The sequence below is a fragment of the Parasteatoda tepidariorum genome, chromosome 8, assembly GCF_043381705.1.
Source record: "Parasteatoda tepidariorum isolate YZ-2023 chromosome 8, CAS_Ptep_4.0, whole genome shotgun sequence".
Taxonomy (NCBI): Eukaryota; Metazoa; Arthropoda; class Arachnida; order Araneae; family Theridiidae; genus Parasteatoda; species Parasteatoda tepidariorum.
The window spans coordinates 2,126,746-2,150,375 of record NC_092211.1 but is presented as its reverse complement, the minus strand read 5'-3'; the positions used below and the strand labels follow the sequence as shown (position 1 = coordinate 2,150,375).

Here is a 23,630-nt window from a genome sequence, read left to right as displayed (position 1 = left end):
TTTTGACGGAACTAACCCACGTTTGTGTTACATGGAGAGGAAAACCATGAAGACCTCCCACAGTTAGCCTGATGGCAAGGGGACTATATCCCATGATCCGTCTACCACTCAGGGTATTTTACATCAGCACTGTGGTTTGTGCGATTGGTATTTTTCTCCTCAATCTTATCAATAGAGTGTTCCGAATGGAACTCCTTGTGTAGCAGAATTGTTTGAACCTCTCTTTTTAACCGCAAAGGTGGAGGATAAGAGATTTTGGTATACAGTTAAGAAATCCTGCCCATTGTGCATCATCTAATCCAAAAAGCTTTTGTTTTCAGAAATCCCCCAAATACCCAGTTTTTAAAGTTCTGTTTATGTGTAACAAGTAGGAGAGAAAAATTAAGAATAATTTATAGACTGTAATTACAAATAAAATTTCTACAGATTTAACATCAAGAAGTTTTCCCTTTTACAGTTCAAAGTTAGATTTTAATTCTAAATATGATTAAGTTCATGTGTTTTAACCTTTGTTGATTTATTGAATATGATCCCGACTCTGGATTTTAGGATGATTCAAGACCTAAATCTGCCTCTGAAACGTCACGATAAAATAAAAGTATTGTCAGGTGGGATGAAGAGGAAACTCTCTGTTGCCATTGCATTTGTTGGGGGATCTAGAGTCGTCATTTTGGATGAACCCACTGCTGGAGTTGATCCTTATTCAAGAAGAGCTATTTGGGATTTGATTTTGAAGTATAAAAAAGGTAATGTAGAAAAAATTTACACTTATGCTGGCATTTAGTCAAAACCTGATATTCTTGCTTTAGTAATGTCACATAATTATGTAATATTAAAGATATTTATTTTGACAGTTTTTTTTAACTACAATAGAATCTAAAGAATCTGAATATCTTTATTTAAAATTTAAATTCAATTATTAAAATTTTCAAACTTCTTTTAAAGGAAATCAATTCTGTAATTTTTTTTCTAATTTATAATATGCAAGACTGATGCTGTGCTCTAAGGCTTGATCTTTTTTAACTATTTTTTATTGCTCCAATTAATTATAAACTTTATGTGCAAATGGTCAATTTTTTGATACCCAATGTAGCTTGTCATAACTTGTTGAAACTTAAGGTTATGAAAATCCATGTTTTAAATTTCTGGCCATGAAAATATTTTCCATGTAGCTATAATGGCCAATGTAACATTCTCCCAGGATTCCCACCAGCTAGGAAGAACAGGTAAAATCTGAAATGGCAGGGAATTTTAAAGTTGCATTTTTTTGGCTGAAACCTAGAAAATAACCAGTCTTAGAATTGTTAGCAACAGTAATACGTTATTGAGATTCGTGTTAAATAGTTTTAGTATCTATTACACTTAATTTGTTGTGAAAATTCAAAATTTTATTGAAACTTTTCCTTATTTGATGATGTTTATTTGCTCAGAAATTTGACATTACAAATAACAAAAAAAAAAAGTTTTCTGATACAGAATTGCATGGTATAGATAATATGTGGACTGGATTTGCATGGAAATTTCCCTGAAAAACCTGGAAAAATCGGGGAATTTTTATTTCTGAAATTAAGTGGGAACCCTGTTCCCATTTATATCCATATGCACCAGCAGATATAACTTTTTCGTAGCTCTAATTTGTAGATATAAATTTAGTGCTTTATTTCAACTTCTGAAACACAGCACTCACTTTCAAATAGAGTTATAATGTTTGAGTCAAAATGTATTTATTTCTGAAATATGATTCTTGTTAATTAATTGCAAACTATAATTTAACTACTAACTACTGAAATATGATTCTTGTTTATCAATTACAAACTATAATTTAATTACTAACTACTGAGATATGGTTCTTGTTAGTATTTCGAGCCTCAAGCAACTTTAAACATAACATGTAATTATAAATGAAATCTCAAGATGGTCCACCTTTTAATAACCTTTTTATCATGATAAGAAATTCCGTTTATGTTTCAGGTGGGAGAAGATTGAAAAAACTCTTTTATACATGTTTGAATTCTTAAATTTTTTTCTAATGCTAAGCATTTTCTGGAGCTATCAACAACAGCAACAAAAAAGAAGTAAATAATTCTATGAAGTTAGGAATATAATAGTTATAACACTTTCACTTTCTTCATTCAGTATTTAATTTTTTAAGTTTAATGGCAAAAGTGTAACAATAAACTTCTGGGATCCAAAATATTATTATTTATTGAAATAGGTTTGGTTTAGAATATTTTGGATAATTAAGGCACTATCTTTAAATTACTCTTAGTTATTTATTATTTTTAAAGTTATCTGAAATGACAAATTTTTAAACAGGAAGAACAATTTTGTTATCTACCCATCATATGGATGAGGCTGATGTACTTGGTGATAGGATTGCTATTATCAGCAATGGACAGTTACGCTGCTGTGGAACACCATTGTTCTTAAAGAATAATTTGGGTGATGGGTATCACCTTTACATGGAAAAGATGCAGGATGATGAAGGAACTCCCAAAAAAGGTAAAATAAGTGTTAAAATTATTATTTACATCTCTTTTAGTCTCTAAATGAATGTTTGTTGTTTAAGTACCATGTTTCATGAAAACAAAATACCTAGTCAACACTCTCACTCAGTCACACTTAAAGACTATGTATCATGTTTCNTTTTCAAATTTATAAATTGATTTAAATCAATATGCGTATGAAGTCTTGATAGAAATCTGACTTTCTGTGCCTTAAAGTAAATGAAATTCAAAAATACTATATCGCGATACATCGCTATATCGCGATGCAAAACTGACGATATATCACGATATATAATTTCTAATATCGCCCAGTCCTAGTGTTTACTATTAAAAAATTATTATGTTATATTTTTCATCTATTTATTATCTCTCCCTTTTTAGAAAAATAATCTGATGAATTATAATTTTACGCATATTTGATCTCAGGGTTCTAGAGGGAAGGGTATAGGACAGTATGTAATCTCCGAAATCCATTAACTATGTTTTTTGCTTTGATTCGAACGCTTAAATTTTTTTCGTGTGCAAAAACTTATAAAATCTACTCCAGAATTTTCAGTTTTTTATTACGAATTTTGTTTTATACCGAACATTATTAATTTGAGTTATTATAAACATTATTATTTTTCTTTATCCTACTATGAGATTTAATCAGTTTTTGATTTTAATCAAGCATTCTTCATCTGTACATTTAGCAATACAATATGAGTAGAGTACAGTTGGTCACATAATTTAGTACAAAAGCGCCATGACCTGTGATCTTTCTACCTGTAAACTTGGCTGTAATGATTGTAAACTGACCTGATTCATTTGTAGTTCAGAAAAGAAAACAGCTGGTACTCAAAAATATTAGCTTCTTCTTTGAAAGAATTCATTTTCTAAAAGAGAGTTCAATGCTGAGTCAATTAATAAGTATTTAATTTAGTTTGTTTAATCAATCAAAGGAAATTTTAAAGAAGTCAACTTTAATTGTAATAAGTTTTTTTCTTTTGAAGATATAATTCACATTAGTCACACTGCTTACATACTTTCAGACTGTTTGCCAAATGTAGTTTATTAGTTTGACAGCATAGGTTGCACTTACGGGAATGTTTTGTAACAATGAGGACACATTTTTATTGTAAATTATGATAAATTGTGGCATCAATACATTTTTCTGTAATTATTTATCTTATTTGTACACGTGAGTAAAAATATCTGTACATTTTATATTTTTCTAATGAGTGTCCAATTATAAATGTAGTTACCTAGTTTAAATCCAAATCGTTATGTATTTTAGTTTATTTCTGGTGCAGTTCAAGAAGTGATTAGTAATTCAAGAGTCGCTCGCAAAACCTCTGATGTTTCCTCTATTTAATCAAAACTAGATCATATGCAATTTTAAACAGTGAATATTAATCATGTGCTGTACTATTTTTGCAGTCTATATATCAATATAATTAATTGAGTAATTCATTTTCATTGCTTAATAAATGTATTTATTTATTAGATTATGCTGAAAAGAAAGTGACAGAGTTCATCACAAATCATGTTAGTTCTGCTTATCTCGTATCCGACAACAAACGAGAGCTTCACTATATTCTGCCCATAAGTGAGCTTAGAAAAGGGAGCTTTGAAAAGCTGTTTACAGCTTTGGAAAATAGCCTCTCTGATTTGGGAATAGCTAGCTATGGAATCAAAAACACTACTCTCGAAGAAGTGTTTTTAAAAGTTGCAGAGAAGGTTCGGCATGAAGGTAATTATTCTATGATATTTTTTAATTTTTCAATTTCATTGGTTTATAGCAAATTTAATACCGAGTTTCTCCAAAATGACTTATTAAAAATTTAAATAAAGAAATGTCGAAGAATATTATAATTTTTTATGCATATATATATTAGAAAACATGCGCAAAGTACCATTTTGTTTTAAAATAGAAAAGCTAATCTGTATTTAATTATGAAGCTTAAAAATGTTATTTTTGAATTAAAATATGTAGGAATTTTCTGTTTATGTACAATTTTGCACTTTTATGTTATACAATTCTGTAATTTCTCATGTAACAATGGTAAGTTTTTATTGCTATTAAATTTATTTAATGTGTTTTGGAAATATGCCAAAAAATCCCTCATTAATTCTATACTAATATATGTCAATATCGTAGTAACAATGCTCTATTTTTAACTAAAGAAATCTTCACATGTGGACTGATTCCATAAGATTAATATTTTGTTATTTTTCCAACATAGTGGAAGTAATTAATACACTTCTTAGAGATTCATTTTTCCAGTGATGTTTTCAAATATTGTCTTTAAACTAATTTATTTTAGAAATTTTCTCTCCGTTTGAAACATTAGTAAAGAATGCTGAGAAAAGTAACATCAGAATTTTATGAAAACAGATAAGAAATTATTTTTCGTAGATTTAATGTGGGATTTTTTTTAGAATGTTAATGTTATTTATCCATATTATTTTTTGATCTTAGCAGTTTAGGAATTTTTTTCGTGTTTTAAACAGTTTCAGGTTCTGTGTGATGCTTTACCAAATATAATAGAAATAATTTACTAATTTACTTTTAAAAAAAATTTAATTTTCTGATTTTTTTAACACAATTTGTGAATTTGTTTTGGAATTTGTTTTTTTATATATGAGTGTTTATTTCATAATTTATCTGACTATATTTTAATAAGAAATACATTTAACAGAGGTAAGTAAATATTTTTTATTGAATTCTCATTACATGTATGTGAAATTCTCTCTTTGAAACTTATAATTGTGAATCAATAATGTTTAAATTTTCATTTCAATACTCATTATATCAAAACTGCTCTTAGATTTTTCATTTCAAAGTGATAGCTGCTCAAAGCAAGGAATGTATGACTCTGTACCATCCTCAAATCAAGATGACATTACTGTCAAATCATCTGAAGTCATTTTAAATGACTCATCTGATAACAATGTATTAAAAGACTCTAACATTTTAAATTCGACTTGCAATCGAACAAAGTCTGCAGATGACGGAAAAGCTGATTATTACCAGTTACCGGCAAATGGTGTACTGAAAGATCAAGAGGGTATGAGGTGCAAAACTATTATGCATGCTGAATATTTGCATGTAAGATGATTTGGTGGACTTTTCTTTGTTGCTTTTACTTTTTTTGTTGCAGTGGCTGGTTATATATCTTTAAATATAAAAATAATTCATTGATCTTTGTATCCTGCATGCATCCTCAAAGTAGTCTCTAACACTGCTTGGACTTTATAGATTTCCTATTAATCTAGTGATGGTACTGATATAATTATGTTAGTAACAATTACTCCTATTAGAATTAGAATAGCAAAGTATGGCTGTAAAATAGGTTCATGTTTTCATGTCTTATTACTGGTAAACTATTAGGGGAATATTTATTACAGGCCCTATAATAAAAATTTGTTTCAATAAATTTCTTATTGTAGCCTTATTACTTCTAATAAGTTACTTATTCCATCTATATTCCAATTATATAACTATTGGAATAAGTTACCTATTCCAATAGTCCTAATTACTAATTAGTTAGTAAGTAATCCAACTAATTACTTAGACTATTCGTTAAAGTTACTTATTAATGGCTCTATGATAGAAAACTATTTGATGAAATTGCTTATTATAGCTTTGATACAAGAACATAATTTGATAATGCAACATATTGGAGCCTTTACAATAAGAAGTTATTCAAGATAATTGTATTATTGGAGCCTCTTCACGAAATATAATATTTAATAGAAAAGTCTTTATTCACTGTTCATTTCTACAGGATCCTCAGCTGTTCAATTACACTTTGGCTTTTCTATCTTTATTAACATGTTCTATAAATTAACAAGGCTACTTTTAATTTCTAAGNAAATTATCAAAAATTAAACAGTAATATGTAGACTTTGGCTATTTTTGAACATATTTTTTAAATTAAAATATGCAATTCATAGAAAAAAAAATTCACTTAAAAGTTGACACTTTCGTGGAATTGCCCTTATTTAATTTCTTCTAACAGCAGTTATCATTTTTCAAGATGCTACCGTAACTTTAACTAATTTAATCTAATATCAATTTAATTTAAACTATAGTCAGTTTTTACTTTATCATGCTTAACCCTGTGTTGGTCAAGAAAGTTGCCTATAATATAGTTAAATCTTGTCATCAATTTTCTGTATTTTTTGAGAAATAAGGAAAATAAATTGACCATTTAGATGACATTATACAATACTATTTCTTACCTTTCCATACATTAAATAATCAAAAATATGTTATGCAAAAGCAGATTATTCATGTAAAAAAAGATTATTCATGTAAAAATCAATGCAATATTTCATGAAAAAATCAATCTAGTCTTTCTGTACACCCTTTTCTGCATGCTTGTATATTTCAAAAATGTGTTTTGCGAAACGAAATGTTCAATATTTATAAATACTGAATTTATAATGCTGAATTATTGTCTTGGAAATCTTTTTAACCTTTAAAATGTTAGCAATCCTAATTTTTCTTTGAGTTTCTTCAAATATAAATTCTAGAAAAAAATATTTTATTGAATATCAATGTGATTCATTAAATTACATATTCAACTTATTATGTTAATATTTTCAGTAATAACATAGATTTTAAATGATTGTGTTAACAGTAATAGCACAGTCTTTTAAAATCTTTTTGATCTTTAAAATGTAAGCAATCCTCATTTTTTATTAAGTTTCTTCAATTGTAAATTCTAAAAAAAAAATATATTTTATTTAATCTCAATGTGATTTATTAAATTATATATTCAACTTACTTTGTTATTATTTTCAGCCACCACTGAAAAGTCATACCTTGGACTTGACGGTGCCGGCAGCTACAAAATTGAAGGAAACATGTTGCGTTTTCAACAATTCATGACAATTCTGTTAAAAAGATTTTACTGCACTAAAAGAAATTGGAAAGGTCTCTTCTCACAAATCTTGCTTCCAGCTTTTTTTGTCAGCATTGCAATGTCAGTTGCCCTGACAGCTCCCAAAGTTGAAGATCTTCCACCCCTGACACTTAGTCCATCCCAGTATTATAACTATACTCAGCCTCAAGGCAATGTGATACCTTTTTGTAGAAATAGATTAGACATTACAAATGACGAAAGGTGTGCTATATTAATGTTATTATATAGTTATAGTTACAATAATTTCATATCAGTTCTGCTTTTTAAAAGAAATGTAAACAGGACTTTACTCTGTGGGATTTTTAAACTTCTTATTTATACTTTGTGTTCAAATTTGAAAAGTATGTGTTTAGAAGATTGCGTTTTTAGAGAATTGTTTCCCTTTTTTGGACCACTGTACATTTTGGTTTGTTATTTTAACAGTGTAAAATTCCAAAATAAATTTTTTATTTTTTAATTTTCTTGAATTAATTTTCCTGAAATTTAAAACTTAATCTTCATAATAAATTTAACAATAATAAATTTCCTAAATTTTTATTTAAAAATCTTAATCTTAATTTTTTTTCAAATTCAACATTAATAAAATTATAAATTTTCCAGGGTCATCTCTTTTGAAAGATTCTAAATTCCTTATTTATTTATTTATTTATTTTTTTATACTTCATATTATACATTTAATATTAATTCTGGCTTAAATTTGTATTTTACAGGTTCTTTTTTCAACACGAAAAACAAAAAAAATTCTTAATTCTGATAAGTTTTTTTCTTTATTTAATTTATTCGAAACTCATCTTATACGTTTAGGAAATACGTTGTTATTAAATGTTTGGTAATGCTTAAGTACTGCACTTGAAAATTTAGTGCCTCTAAACCTAAAAAGTAAACAAAATTGAAAGTTTAAAACAGTGAGTGATTGACGGCTATAATTATTGTACAAAATAAATAAAGTGAGGTGGTATGCCAAAGAAAGAACTCATGTATAATCTCAAAATCATTGGCTCTTATAGTCAATCTCATACATGAAAAGCAGTAAAAAATTCTGCTGTAACCTTAATCAAGAACCTATATTAAAAATCAGGTTTTAATTTAATGAAAGATTAAAAATCTTTATTGTTTTTTTGTGTCTTTATATTTTTTACTCACTTTTGCAGATGGTCAGAGGATGCAAATTCTGAACACATTTATGCAACACTGTACATGCCTTCTGGAGTGGGTGCTACATGCGTTTTGAAATCGCCATTCAACAATAGCTTTGATGCTAGAATGAACTTTTCTGCCAGAAACTATGATTTATTATCGGCATACTTTGAACCATCATGTGAAAGTGTATTTGTTCCTGGACTGCCATTGGATAATTTTGTTCCCCCTCCTCCAACAAACAGCCCACACATCTCCAATTTACTGTTTAATTTTACGACAGTTAGAACCACAGGTGATAGTTATTTGAAAATATGGTTATATTGATTTGCTTTTCCATTTTTCTTTCTTGATTATCACATCAGAAGCTTAACTTTTCTTTTTATGATTCTTTCTCAGCTTTAAATATCTTTCTTTACCTCAAGGATGTGCAATCTATAGCCCACAGGCCAAAATTGGCCCTCAAAATTTATAACTCGGCAGCTGAATAAGTTTAAACTTAATAGAAGATGCAGAAAAAAAAGAAACTAATTAATACCGAAATATAAAAATCTAGAATATATTTTTTTCTGCCTTAGGAAAAATAGACGTTAGCAAGCTAATTTTTTTTACTGGTCATCCTGCTCTTTTATTCTTCCCTTATTATCTTAGTGTAATCGTGACCTTAATTGAAACCATTTCACTTTTTAAGTTTTATACGTGACTATGAATAAACATGGCTTCCACTGCCTTAAGATGCCCTTTTGATATTTCAATTTTTATTGTTTCTTTCTTTCTTTTTCATTTTTGCATCAGACTTAGTTTACTTTGCTATTCAATTCTGTAACCTTGAGTGCATACATTTTTTTTTAATTGGCTGAGCTTTATAGATGCACATTTCTATTGTGTTTTTAAAATCTATATTCATTTCTACTTTATTTTTTAAAAAAAAAATCTCATCATTTTAACCAGATTGAAAGAGTCTAGGATTATTAAGGATTGACATTTGTCCTAAGAAATTAAGACTCTGTAAATTTTATTTATTTAAACCTACCAAAAGATTTGAGTATGTTAAACTTATATGATTGTATTATAAAACAACACAATTTTTCGAAAAAAAAGCTCAATTAAAATTTTTATGTTTGGTAAGTAGGAGCCCTAAATTATCAGGTAAACAGAGTCGTACATAGACTATATATGCATTTTGGAGATAATAAAAAATTAATTTCTCTCTTAAAAAGTTTTTCAAATTAGTTTGCTTTTTAAAATACTTTTTACTGTAAATCTCATGAAGTGTTAAAAAAAATTGATTTGGCAAAAATCACTACATTCAAAGGAAACCACAATAAAATCCAAACCTGAGGAACTTAATGTTGAACTCAATTTATATCTTTTATGACATTTCTTCTTCAGGTAAATTTAGATCCCTAAACATTTAACCCTTCAACACAGATGAGACACCAGTGTACTTTTTATTTTTTTCTGATGCACTAATTACAAGCAAAAATATATTTGCCTCAGCTTTATAGCTACACATTTTTATTGTGTTTTTAAAATTTACATTCATTTCTACTTCATTTTTTTTACAAAATTTCCGTTATGGAAAGAGTGTCTAGAATTATTTTACTTAGGGTCGTCTCTTGTTCTAGGAAAGTATGACTATGTAAATTTCATATATTTAATACCACTGGTGTCCTTTCTATATTTTTCTGGCGCTCTAATTACAAGCATATATATATTTTGGTATCTTTTGATTATTAAAAACAGTCTAATTATTTCTAAAAAAATCTGCCAGATTNATATAAAATTTTTAAAAAACAGTCTTAAGAGCAATCTGATTTATATTTGTATAAGTATATTTGTACTAAAAATATGAAATCCAAAAAGAGGTTTTAAATGTTTTTTAAATTCATATTTAAAAATTTATCTATAATTTATTTTGTAAATTAAAGAAATTTCAATGATAAATAACTGTTTTATCTTAAGTCTAAATAGATGCAAGTAAGTGCAAATTCAATAAAAAAAAAGAATTGTTTGGGAGAAAATAACTGTTTGCTTTTCATGCTGTATTTCGTAACCCTACATTATTAAGATGTTAAATGTAACATTTTAGATTCATTTTGACCTAAATTGATATAAAATAATGAAAAAGCAAGAAAAATATGTTTATTCAAAATTCTGCTTTAAAGAATTAAGTGTCCTAGTAATCTTCCCCTTTATTTGGTCTCCTTTATTTTATACAACCATTTGACTTCCCTGCCTCCCAAGGTTTGTTTGATGGAGTGCAACTGATTCCTGTTCTTGGCCATTTAAACTATACATACAATCTTATCTCTTCAATTTGTAAATATGTTATTTTGCTATAAATGTGTATCTATTGTAGAGTCACCAACAAGATATTATCCTACTTGCCATTGTTCTGATGATAAGACAGGTTATGTGTGTGAAGAGTATTATTCTGATCCACCATCTTTTAAAGTGGTAACGAGTGATGTTTTGCTTGATGTGAGTGGCCAAAATGAACACGAATATTATCTGTACACAACAGATCTCTTCAGATTGAGAAGGTAAAGCTACCACTGTACTGATTTAATTGCGATGATGAAAATGTACTGTTATATAAACTTTTAAGTTAGTTTTCAAATCCATATTTGCCCTAACTTCAGATTAAATAATTTAAAGTGTTTTTCTCTGTTTATATTAAAGATTGTACTAAATAAAGTTTTTCCTTCTTCTGCAATGCCCGCACAAAGGACTTAAAATAATTAGCTTAATATCAAAGTATTAGCCAAATTTTGAAATTTTTAGCAAAAGATAAATCTTAAAATTTTTTTATGATTCATTTTTTTGCATAAAAAATTTCAAATCAAAATATTAATTTACTATGAAATGAATTATTTTGTAAAATGCAAATTCGAAAAAAATTTGGGTGGAAATTGATTTCTTATGTTGTAAGGTTTATATTAGTGGTCCTGTTACTGTAAACATAATGATAAAAATTTTGAAAAAGACATAATACAAATAGATACAATACTAAAGATTAAAGCTCTTTATTTAGAGTTGGTATAATACTTTTACATTTTTCAGGTATGGAGCTTTTTCTTTTGGACTGATTAGAGATTATGTTCCAAAAAATTTTGGAAAGAATGCACCTCCCCTTTTTCAGAAAATAGCAGTCCGAAATATTGCAAAGGTAATGTTTTATTTTTCAGATATCTTTCAGCAATAATTTATTATAATGCCAAGATTTTTTTTCTTTCATGTTTAGCTTTGATTTTATCTATTCATTTTATTTTTCAGATATGGTACAACAATAAAGGTTATCACAGTATGCCAACTTACATCAATAGCTTAAATAATGCTATATTAAGAGCAAATATACCAAAATCTATGGGAAATCCTTCAGCCTATGGTATACATATTTTCACTTTATTTAAATGTAATAAATTGCATTGTGTAGAATTTAAATTATAGATAATTTATTAAATTTTATGTCGTATGCCTGATTAATGTATGTTTGTTTGCTGTATAATAATTTTTTAAAGAATAATTCTTTCATCAATTTGAAAAAACTAATTTAATGACATAAACAATATTTTATATCCTGCATATTTAGCTAATTTATATATAATGTTTTAAGATTATATACAATTTGTTAAGTTTTAGTAATAAGAACCATTACAAATTAATAGTAATGTCTTATTTTTTTTAATAGCATAAATTAGAGTTGTTTATGTGTCTAATTATTCTATGTATTTAATTTGTCTCTAATGAATCTAACTATTCAAGCTCTTATGATTGGATTGACATAAATAATTTTTTCTCAGTATAATTGAATATTAACATTCGTGTTTATTTTTAGGTATTACTGTTATAAATCATCCCATGACTGATACTTCATACTTATTATCGAAAGACCAAATGTGAGTTGCTTATTTTCATAAACATCATGTGTTTTGTATAATAAATTTAAATGAATCTTATTCATCCACAAGAATTCGAGCCGTGGTAGTCCAGTGGTCAGAGAATCAGACTCTTGTCTATAAGGGATGGGATTCGATCCTCCACTAAGCTAAAGACCCACCGAGTACATGCGATTGTGTGTTCCTAAAATTGAAAGTTCTGAGGTCAGTCGCTGAGCAGTACTATGGGTACAGGGATCTGGAGAAAATTTCCCTCCTCTTCAGATCCATGTCTAAATTGAGGAAGTGGCTTTACAAATGAGTGGTGCTGCCATCTATCCATGGGGCTCTGAGCTAAGATTGTACTTTCACCGTTGTGGTGTTCTCTTATCAAATCAAAGGTGCACCTTCCTGGCTTAATCCGATAAATGCCAATGGCTGACACGCTTGGCTTGTCCAAATGTCATTTGAAACAACAACAACCCATGAGGATGTTTTATTATATTGGTTATATTTTCTACAATTATTTTACGAGCGTGTTCAACATGTTTAATTCTTCTAGTTTATTGAATATTTCACTTTCAGATTATTTTTTTCAGAAATTCTACTTTCAAATTATTTTTTCAATGCATTTTAATTATATTGAATAAAATCCCCCCTCCAAAAAAAGTTTTTAAAAATAACGAGAAATACTTTACATAATTGTGTGCTATTTTAAGTCAGTTGTTGTGTTGTAATTGTTCTTTGTTTTCAGTCTTCAGGGTACAGACGTCCTTATCGCCATCTTCATCATTGTAGCTATGTCATTTGTTCCTGCCAGTTTTGTATTGTTTTTAGTCTATGAGCGTTATACTAAAGCAAAGCATTTACAATTTGTTTCTGGAGTGGATGCTGTGATATATTGGGTAGCTAACTATTTCTGGGACATGGTAAGAAATCTTGAGGATTTTTAATGATTAAAACTGTTATTTAAATTATTGTTAATTGTATATCTAAGAGGGGACACAACTGTAAAAGATTTAAAGGAATAGATTTTTATTTTGACATAATTTGAACATATGAGCAACTGAGAACATTTTTATATAGATGTAAGGTTTAATTTTTGGATTTTAAATTTTCTTAAACCTTAAAATATTTAGTTCAAATGTATATTACTCATTAAAATAAATATATATGTAGTTTTTTTTAACATTCTATGAGCACTATAGTTTTTTTTTGTTAGAGTTCATAGTACCTCTTTTCCTCAAATATATATTTATAGATAAATCAAATTATTAATAAAAGGGCAAAACAAATAAAAAACGTAAGTTTTTTTATTAAATGAATTTTTATAATTGAAAGTATTTAATTTTCGGAAAATATGTTACTAAGTTTACTGATGAAAATATTTTTGTTCAGAACACCAATTTTAAGATAAAAATTAGCATGTTTACTACCAACATGACTAAATATGCATACGGCCCTTGGTTTGTCAACCTGCTGTGCAAGCGGCCCTTATGTTGTCAATGTTGTGCACACCTACCCTTATGTTTGTGTAATGAATTAAGCAACATATGTGAAATGTAATCTTTGAAAGTTGTAATACTATCCTATTGTCTTTTTCAGTGTAGCTATGTTGTCCCTGCCACCTGTTGTGTTCTTATACTTCTCATTTTTGATATACCAGCTTATGCGTCTCATAAAAACTTCCCGGCTGTTGTGTCTTTGTTTTTAATATACGGGTGAGTCTATTTCTGGTATTACTATGTTGTTACCATACATTATGGAAAGTATTTGAAAAGATAAAGTTTATAAAAAAAATTTCTTCTCCCTTTTTGGAGTTATGTGATGTATAAAATAAAACGATAACTGTTCAAAAAGAAGGTGTAATACTATAAAATAGTTAATGTAAATGTGTGTTATGTAAAGAAAAAAAAATCTTAAAGAGCAGCACTACCGTAAGTTATGTACACTCTTTTTTTTAATTTGTGAATATAATAATGCATATTTACTATTAATATTATATTTAAACAACATTTTAAATTTCTTTTCATTTTGTCAAAAAAGTATTTTAACTTGTGAGGCCGAAATCATGTTTTTCAGTACATTTGAAATTAGCGTGGTCAGTTATTGGAATTGTGATCAGGTTATTTTCAAACATATAAAATTGGAAACAATTGAAGTAATGTAAGATTTCAAAAGAATGTAAAGTTTGAATAAGGCAGTTTTTTTACATCTAAAAGACTTTTTTGAGGTTATATAATTATTAATAGAAAGAATAAAAACTAAGCTACATTGAAAGAAATAAAAATGTTTTAACCTAGCAAAAAATGAAATAGAAATCTGTTTGCTCATAGTAAAAAGGCAAATTTAAGCTGCTGCTGTCACAACCCAGTATTAGCATCCATAACACCTGAAAAATTCTATTTTAAGGAAATATTTTTAATGAGTTATTTTCCACGCTTTCAGAATATATAAAAAAGATGAGTTTGATTTTTGGAAAGTTCAGAGAGTGTGTCTTTAATTGGTTTTCAATTAAAAAAAAAGTTCTCATTTTATTATGTTGGTATGGTTGTATGTAATGTTTGATTATTCATTATGTTGGCATTATATCCAATTTAAATTTCACACAAATTGGTTCTCTGGTTCGCTAATTAAATTAATAAACAGTAATTTCACGACATTTATATTTAAAATCTTAAATAAAGGCTTTTTCCATTATCCTTCTTAAGTATCTATTGATTATAACTGGAAATATAATGTTTTTTTTGGATAGAAATGTTAAAGTCATTTGATGAATGTGTTCAATTTAGAAATATACAAAAAAAATGATTGAATTTTTGAAAATGTTACCTTAATTAATGTTAATGCATGTCTTATCAGATAATATGAGTTATGATGCTAATATTATAAATTTTTTAAACAAATTTAGGTGGTCCATCACTCCAGTGATGTATCCTGTTTCGTTTCTGTTCAAAGAACCCAGTACTGCATACATATTTCTCATAGTTATTAATTTATTTGTTGGAATCACTTGTATAGTTACATCATTTTTACTAGAAGTCTTTTCTTACGATGCAGTAAGTATTTTTAAATTGTAATATGTGATTTAATACTTAAACCTTGCTAATACATTATTTTCTAGTTTGATTTAAATTAAAGATAGCAATTTTCTATTATATGTAGTATATTTTTCTCAAATTATTTCAATTAAAAACTCTATTTGTTTTATTCAAAACAAAATAAAATTTATTTTAATGACAGTTTAATTTTTTCATTTGTATATACTTGCCTTATGGTTCATTGTTTATTATTTGGGTAATGCAATAGTTTCTACTTAAGGCCATCATTTTGGGACACAATGATTTTGATAACATTAAGCAACAGATTACAATAATTGAATCACGAAATTAAGAACATTTACAAATTTATAAATTTTGCATAGATTGAGAGATACTATGTGTAACCTTATAATAATAAACTGCTGCAGCATTGCCTTGTCTCATTTTTCGTAATCGGTCACAACAACTTAATTTGTTGATTTTGTTTTAATGTTAAATCACTTCATGGTTCTCTGTAGAACACCAAAGTCAAGCATCCCTGGCTCTGGTCTGTAAGCGGGTGAGTGACCATTTTGATCAGCCTGTATAGGGACCGAGGGTGAGTGGTATCAGTCCCTGTTAAACTGTTCTACCTCAAAGTGCTCGACTATGCACGCAGGTCGTTAGGCAACTAAAGCACGTGAGCGATTACCCTGCAGAGGATCAAAATTGTGATCGCATATCTTTGGACATCCCTAGGGATGTTTCCCAGATAGCCACTAATAGCCTTTTATGCAGCTCTAGTGTGACGTCTAGTGTCAGATGAAATCGCCAAAGTCATGAAACTCGCCAAGAGTTTATGTAACGGAAATGCAAACTTTGAGAGAGGTTTCTCTGTAAACTCGCAATGTTCGATTGAAAATTTGAAAGAAGAGACTGATATCACAGAGAATGGTATACGATACTATTATTTCCACGGGGAAAAACGTAAATTCCTATAAAGTTTCAAAACAGCTTGTACAATCCTTCCGGAATGCTCATTCGTTGATGAAGGAAGATACAAAAAAGCATAATCTTGCAGATCAGGAAAATTTGGCTATTGAAGCCAAAAGGAAAAGAATAGGAAAAAAAAATTGCTAAATTTAAAGAAGATGATGCTACTAAAGAAATTAGTAACGTGATGGAGCAGATTGATTCTTTGTGAATTAATGTGAGAATAAACGTTTCTGTATGTTATAATGATTACATTTCATCATAATGGTATGAGTGATAATTAAATATTTTGATAGGGTTTTGAACAGTGATTTCTTGTATTTGTTTATTCAGTTATGAAGTTATATAACATTTTATGTACTAGGAGAAATATAAGCTTGCAGCATTACATATAATATCTACTTCATTTCCTAATGCATAATGTTTACATTATAATCTGTCCATTATTTTCCTTAGGTTACAATATATTTTAGATTATAGAATATTTCTTATTTAACAATATTGAAAATTAAACATCATCTGCACGATACAGGGAAATTCTGGGACTTACGGGAAATTATCAGCAAATTTGATAATGTCTTCTCCCTGGACTCCCTGATAAAGTACCTACCTACCTACCTACCTGTTATCCATATCACCAAGCTCTAATAGAAGGTTGCAGGGAATAAAAAGCGAACATTAAAAAGAAATAATAATAATCACACAGCATTCAAGTTAACATTTCTGTCTTTGTTAAATTGCAGCACCACCTAAGGTCAAAGAGGATATTTCTCATAAATTCAAACTGTAGCATAGAGAAAAAACACAGGTTCTTTCTAAATGCACACTTAAGCATTTAAGTGATTTTCCAAAACTAAACCAAAGCATTGATAACATTAGACATTGTGATGATCACAGAAAATTATAATTTTAACATATATATGAATAGGGAAAATTATTTTGGTAATAATGAGTGATTAATAAGATTGACCATGATCACATTAATAGGAGACTACTATATAAGCATAAATTATGTAATACAGTAGGGAATCGATTATCCGGAACGATTGGGACCATCGCTATTCTGGATAACTGATTTTTCTGGTTTTCAGAATCGCTACAAAAAGCAGTTTTTTTATTGTTGAACACAACTAAAAATAACAATTTTGGAAATAATCTTAAAAAGAAGAAAAATCGATGAAGTAATACACTAATGATTATTTCCAAAATGATGGTAAGGTAAACATCTTTCAAAAAAGAAAGAAAAATCCTAAAATCTTATGAGGAAAAAAACATTTTTTTTAAAAAAATGGCTGGAAAATTTATCGAATTTCGTTCTGGTTTTTTGGTTTCTGATTTCCGGATAACAGGTTCTGTACTGTAATTTAAAACAAGGGTTTACCAAATCTAATCACTATTAATGTCATTGTTCAAAAATATTTGACACATACATGAAAGTTACTATATATTATAGTTTTATTTATTGTCTATTTTATTTCTAAATTTCCTTTTCCGTAATGATGCAATATTCAAGTAATTTATTACTTTGATAGATGTAAATAATTCAGTTTCTTAGAGTGTAAATAATTTAATCTTTTTATATTTAATAGTATCTTGGGGAAGTTCATAAAATGTTAAAGACTACATTTCTCTTATTTCCGAACTACTGCTTGGGGAGAGGACTCATGGATATTGCCTTCAATGAATATCAAAATTTTTTCCTTTTTAAAACTGGTAAGGCTTTTTCCCTCAATTACTCTTCTGCATGCTTTAAAATCTATTGGGAAATATCTTAGCAAATTTCAATTTTCCATTTACTCATTGCTTTTAAAACTTTTAATGAAATCTATACTTTATTGGATGAAAAATGTTAGTTATAAGTAATATGAAAGGTGTGACGCTCGGTGGCTGAGTGGTAGCACTTCGCTTTGTCGTGCAACAGGTTCTTCCTTTGATCCTCGGGCCGGGCAAGGTTGATTCAGTTCTTCATCCCTTCAGTGGGTCGATAAAATTAGTAATAAGTATCTTGATGAGTAATAAGGTCGATAATGAGTAATAAGGTCGATAAAATGAGCTTGGGAACTAAACACNCATATCACCAAGCTCTAATAGAAGGTTGCAGGGAATAAAAAGCGAACATTAAAAAGAAATAATAATAATCACACAGCATTCAAGTTAACATTTCTGTCTTTGTTAAATTGCAGCACCACCTAAGGTCAAAGAGGATATTTCTCATAAATTCAAACTGTAGCATAGAGAAAAAACACAGGTTCTTTCTAAATGCACACTTAAGCATTTAAGTGATTTTCCAAAACTAAACCAAAGCATTGATAACATTAGACATTGTGATAACCACAGAAAATTATAATTTTAACATACATATGAATAGGGAAAATTCAGGCTAAGTTATTTTGGTAACAATGAGTGATTAATAAGATTGACCATGATCACATTGATAGGAGACTACTATATAGGCATAAATTATGTAATAATATAAAGCAAGGGATCTAATTACTATTAATGTCATTGTTCAAAAATATTTGACACATGCATGAAAGTTACTATAGTTCCATTATTTTGACCCATTATTGTTTTATTCATTGTCTATTTTATTTCTAAATTTCCTTTTCTGTAATGATGCAATACTCAAGTAATTTATTACTTTGATAGATGTAAATAATTCAGTTTCTTAGAGTGTAAATAATTTAATCTTTTTATATTTAATAGTATCTTGGGGAAGTTCATAAAATGTTAAAGACTACATTTCTCTTATTTCCGAACTACTGCTTGGGGAGAGGACTCATGGATATCGCCTTCAATGAATATCAAAATTTTTTCCTTTTTAAAACTGGTAAGGCTTTTTCCCTCAATTACTCTTGTGCATGCTTTAAAATCTATTACAAAATATATTAGCAAATTTCAATTTTCCATTTACTCGTTGATTTTAAAAGTTTGAAGGAAAAAAAAACCCAGCAAATTTTAGAGTTTTTAAAAAAATATTTTGGTATAAGATTTTTTTAGAAATATCTTTACATTATTTAGCCGTTTGGAAATTTTATATTATGTAAAATACATTTCCTTCAAACCTATACTTTATTGCATTAAACATATTAGTTATAAGTAGTATGAAAGGTGTGACACCCAGTGGCTGAGTGGTGGCACTTCACGTTGTCGTGCCACGGGTTCTTCGTTCGATCCTCCGGCCGGGCAAGGTTGATTCAGCCCTTCATCCCTTCAGTGGGTCGATAAAATGAGTAATCAGTAAGCTAGGGAACTAAACACTGGGGGTTCCGCGGTGGGCTGACCATCCAACCGGATCATTTGCTCTTGCACCCCAGAGCCGAAAGGTCAAGAAAACTGAGATGGGCACAGTAGGCCTTGGCCCTCTATTTGTTGTCCCGTCATTGAGTTTAGTTTTACTATGAAAAGTGTAATAATTATAAATTATATTTTTTTTACTAGACATTAATACTCAATGTAAAAAAATCATTAATTTTATTTTTTCCATAGGTTATGACCTTGCATAACACTTTCTAATTATTAACCTTTAGATTATAAAAATTTTTGTTGTTTTTAAATAATATGTACAAAAACAGCTATGTATTATTTGTTTTAAAAAATTTTAAGATACAAGTGCAAGAGATATTTTTAATTCCATAATATTTGCTTTAGTGTTTTCTTTGTTTACTCCAAATTTCATATTCTGAAAAAATTTATGTTAGGAATATATTATGGTAGAAATTCAGGTAAATCCTGAAATTTTAAATGAAAGGCAACTAAATGTCCGGGACTGGTAAACATCCTGATCACACATTTACAAAAGAAATAAAACAAGTACATCTGCTATCCTCAAAAATATGTATCTTTTTTTAAACTAAAAAAAATTTGTTTACTTTTATTGTGTAAAGTCAGCATGTAAGCTTGTTCATTGGCTCATAAAGAAAATTATATGAATCTCTTGTAATCTTAAGAAATTTTCAATTGCATCATATTTACAAAGAAAAATTTGCTACTTTTTAAAGAAAAGTAATGCTGTTACCTAGTATTTCATGCCAGTACAAAAACAATATAATTTTACTTTAGTCTGTGATTAAAATAAGAGTGTTCTTTTTTTCCATAGGTCAGTATGACAAAATGAAATCTCCATTTGCGTGGGAATTGGTGACAAGAAATTTGGTTGCTATGGCAGTGTCTGGATTGGCTTTTTTTATTGTGACTCTACTATGTGAATTCAGCTTTCTCCGTAAACCCAAGTAAGACTCTTCATATTATTTGTTTGTTAGGGTGGGTAAAAAAAATAGGTTTTTAAATTTTGGAACGCTTTGGTGCGGAAAAGCTGCCTATGGTAATAAGAATAAAATTTGCTTACAATTTTTTAATATAGGTTAGTATTTTTGGTTTGTGCTGAATACTTAAAATTATTAAAACTTTAAAAAATTATGCCCTTTTAAAAATGTTTAAGTTAACTAATGTTTAATTAATTTAAGTTGTCTAAAGCAATGAAATAAACACACTTTAGTTTTTTTGTATGATTGTTTGATAGTTAGTATAACCTAAATAAATTATATTCTGATCAATAATCTAATTTTTTATGTTCGCATAACGTTTTAGATAAAAATAGAAGTTTACCAAGTTTTCACTGTGGATCTCTTTGCTCATTATGTTGGATCGAAACAACACAAAACACACCATGTTAAAATGGTTGAACATCAAGTTCCACCTGCACCCTATCCAACCAACCATTCAATTTTTTGGTGAGGTATTTACATTATATCTACAGCCATGTACAAAGATTTTAAATGCAGTTAGATTCTTTAGTTAACTGCATTGTTAAGGTTCCTTTTCTATATCAACTACAAATCTAAAGTCTGACTTTTTGTAGAATTCAAGCATAACTTATCGAAACTTTATTGTTGCTCAAATATATTCATCTGCACTTTTATGTTTACGCATTTTGTTCGAAGCCTTTTTCGCTAGTTTTATAGACCTTTCCTCAACCTGAGAATGATTAAGAAATTTTGTTTTTTTACCTGAAGCATGTATTATCAGAATTTGTTGATAAAATATCATCGTCACTCAAGTCGTACATCATTGGGGAAGGGTACCACACAAAAATTACAATTAACGATTTCTACGTGATCCAAGGTTGAAACTTTATCTTCAGTAGTACAAAATTTCTAACAATCTTTTTCTTTAGGTTGATTGCAAAATCCTTCTTATTTTCAACCTAAGGACTCTATTGACAACAGTTAGCCATCAGGAATAGGGCACAAAAAAAACAGGATTGCAATTTGTCAAGTCTTTTGGACAATTCTCCTAGGCATTTAAAATTCATAGCAGATATTGTTGGTTGACAGGAATTTGTTAAACAAGGACTAAATTGTGTACTATCAAAGATAATCTTTCAAGCTCCGGATTACTTTAAAACTATTAATTGGAATTCTTGTGTGCTATATTCTCACCCAATGCCACAAGTCCTAAGTGAAGATGATATTGAATCACTCAATTTTGGCACCATTCGCATAAGAAAGATACTAAAGTTTCCCTGTTGTACTCCTAGACTTTTGAAATGCGTCAAACTTATGACAGAAACTTTGAATAAAATATGTGAACAGAAAGCTGTATAAGAGATGGATAGATCAAAGTACAACTAAGATTTAAATCGGCTGTGCCTCAACTCTTTAAAATATCATACTAATTTTAGAAGTCAAAGAACCTTTATAATGTGGTAATTCAGAGAATCTTACTTCATTGTTATTCTTCGTAACTTTCTGTAAATATAATATAAAAACCACTTAAACAAATTTGGATACTTGGCTGAGTAGGTTGTAGGTGAAACTCTTATGTTCAACCATTATTACTTGATTTACAGGGTTGTTCTGATCAAACATAATGAGGGAAGAGATACACTGTGAAAATTACGAAAAACTTACATATTGTAAACTTACAAATTTTCTAAAACCTTACACAAATGTAGAAAATCAAATTATTGATCAGAATTTAATTTGTTTAGGATACTGCAGGAATATAAAAACGTTTTGTTAAAAGAGCACTTTGAAAACTTTTTTGTATTAAAAAGTGAACAGTGATCCAAAAAATTTTGAGATATTTAGACAAACTTTTGCTGACTATGCATATTTATTATATACAAATAGCTGTTTTTCTGAATGAATATATTTGATTTCTTACTTTAGGCATATTCAAGTTCCCATCTATACCGTAGATGCAGAAGATGATGACGTTGCTATTGAGCGAAAGAGAGTTTTAACGGGTCAGGCAAACTCTGATGTTCTTCATCTTATTGATCTCACTAAAGTAAATTTTTCTTAGAACACACTCAAATTGTTTTATTTCAGGATTCTGGAATAATTGTTTGTTGATGCATCATTTTATTTTTCAGGTATATAAATCTAGGACTATAAAGAAAAAGCTTATTGCTGTTAACAAATTATGCCTAGGCATTCCTGAAGGAGAGGTAACTTTTATTTGTTGACTTTATACTATCTTGTCTTAATTTTAATTAGATTAGCATTAATTAGAATTTTAATAAGATTAATTATTTCCTCTTCTTCAGTGGTACAACAGCTCTGGGTAGGCTTTGTCTTTCTAGAGAATTCTTCCTGGTGTCTATTTGAGGACTGTCCTCCAATTTTTGTTTTTAAGAATGTGGAGAATTTCTTAGATGGATTGTCTTTTTCAAGAGAGTTGGTCTATCTAAAGCAAGGTCAAGTTCTTATAGACATGGCTATAAATAGTTTTCCATAGTTTCAATCTTCCTGCATTCTAATCGAATGTCCAGTCCATTTTATCTTTTGTTTTTTTTCCAAGTATTTCAGGACATCATGCTCTATAAAGATTTGATATAATTCTAAATTTGTTTGTTTTTGCTATAAGCCACCCCACATGAGTTCAACCATAAATACTTTTTAAGACTTTTATCTAAAAAAAAAACAATACTTATTCATTTCTCGAGGTTAATGCCCATAATAAAATAGATCTTATAAGTGTTTTACATATTAAAAAAAATTAGTTTTTAATTTTAGAAAACAGAATTCATATGTTTTTCGAGATTGTAAATTTGGACATCATGCATTTGTGATTAATTTATATATTTCTGAGATTAAATCATTGTTGTTTTAAATTCTTCTCCTAAATAAATGAAATTATTCACTTTTTCACTTGTAGTCTCTAATTTCCAGA

At 28.5% G+C, this 23,630-nt stretch overlaps 1 protein-coding gene across 1 annotated transcript in view; it reads left to right on the top strand.

Annotated features, from left to right (window-relative positions):
- Positions 1-23,630, top strand: part of LOC107438538 (ATP-binding cassette sub-family A member 2) — a 71,029-nt gene that overhangs the window by 35,084 nt on the left and 12,315 nt on the right. The window contains exons 26-42 of the mRNA XM_043048194.2: positions 550-746; positions 2,317-2,502; positions 3,994-4,239; positions 5,318-5,557; positions 7,300-7,621; positions 8,572-8,852; positions 10,920-11,103; positions 11,624-11,729; positions 11,837-11,948; positions 12,399-12,459; positions 13,193-13,367; positions 14,044-14,159; positions 15,350-15,497; positions 18,041-18,164; positions 20,551-20,683; positions 22,625-22,745; positions 22,831-22,905. Of these exons, the coding sequence (XP_042904128.1) occupies positions 550-746; positions 2,317-2,502; positions 3,994-4,239; positions 5,318-5,557; positions 7,300-7,621; positions 8,572-8,852; positions 10,920-11,103; positions 11,624-11,729; positions 11,837-11,948; positions 12,399-12,459; positions 13,193-13,367; positions 14,044-14,159; positions 15,350-15,497; positions 18,041-18,164; positions 20,551-20,683; positions 22,625-22,745; positions 22,831-22,905 (2,827 nt within the window). The remainder of the gene's footprint in view (positions 1-549; positions 747-2,316; positions 2,503-3,993; positions 4,240-5,317; positions 5,558-7,299; positions 7,622-8,571; positions 8,853-10,919; positions 11,104-11,623; positions 11,730-11,836; positions 11,949-12,398; positions 12,460-13,192; positions 13,368-14,043; positions 14,160-15,349; positions 15,498-18,040; positions 18,165-20,550; positions 20,684-22,624; positions 22,746-22,830; positions 22,906-23,630) is intronic.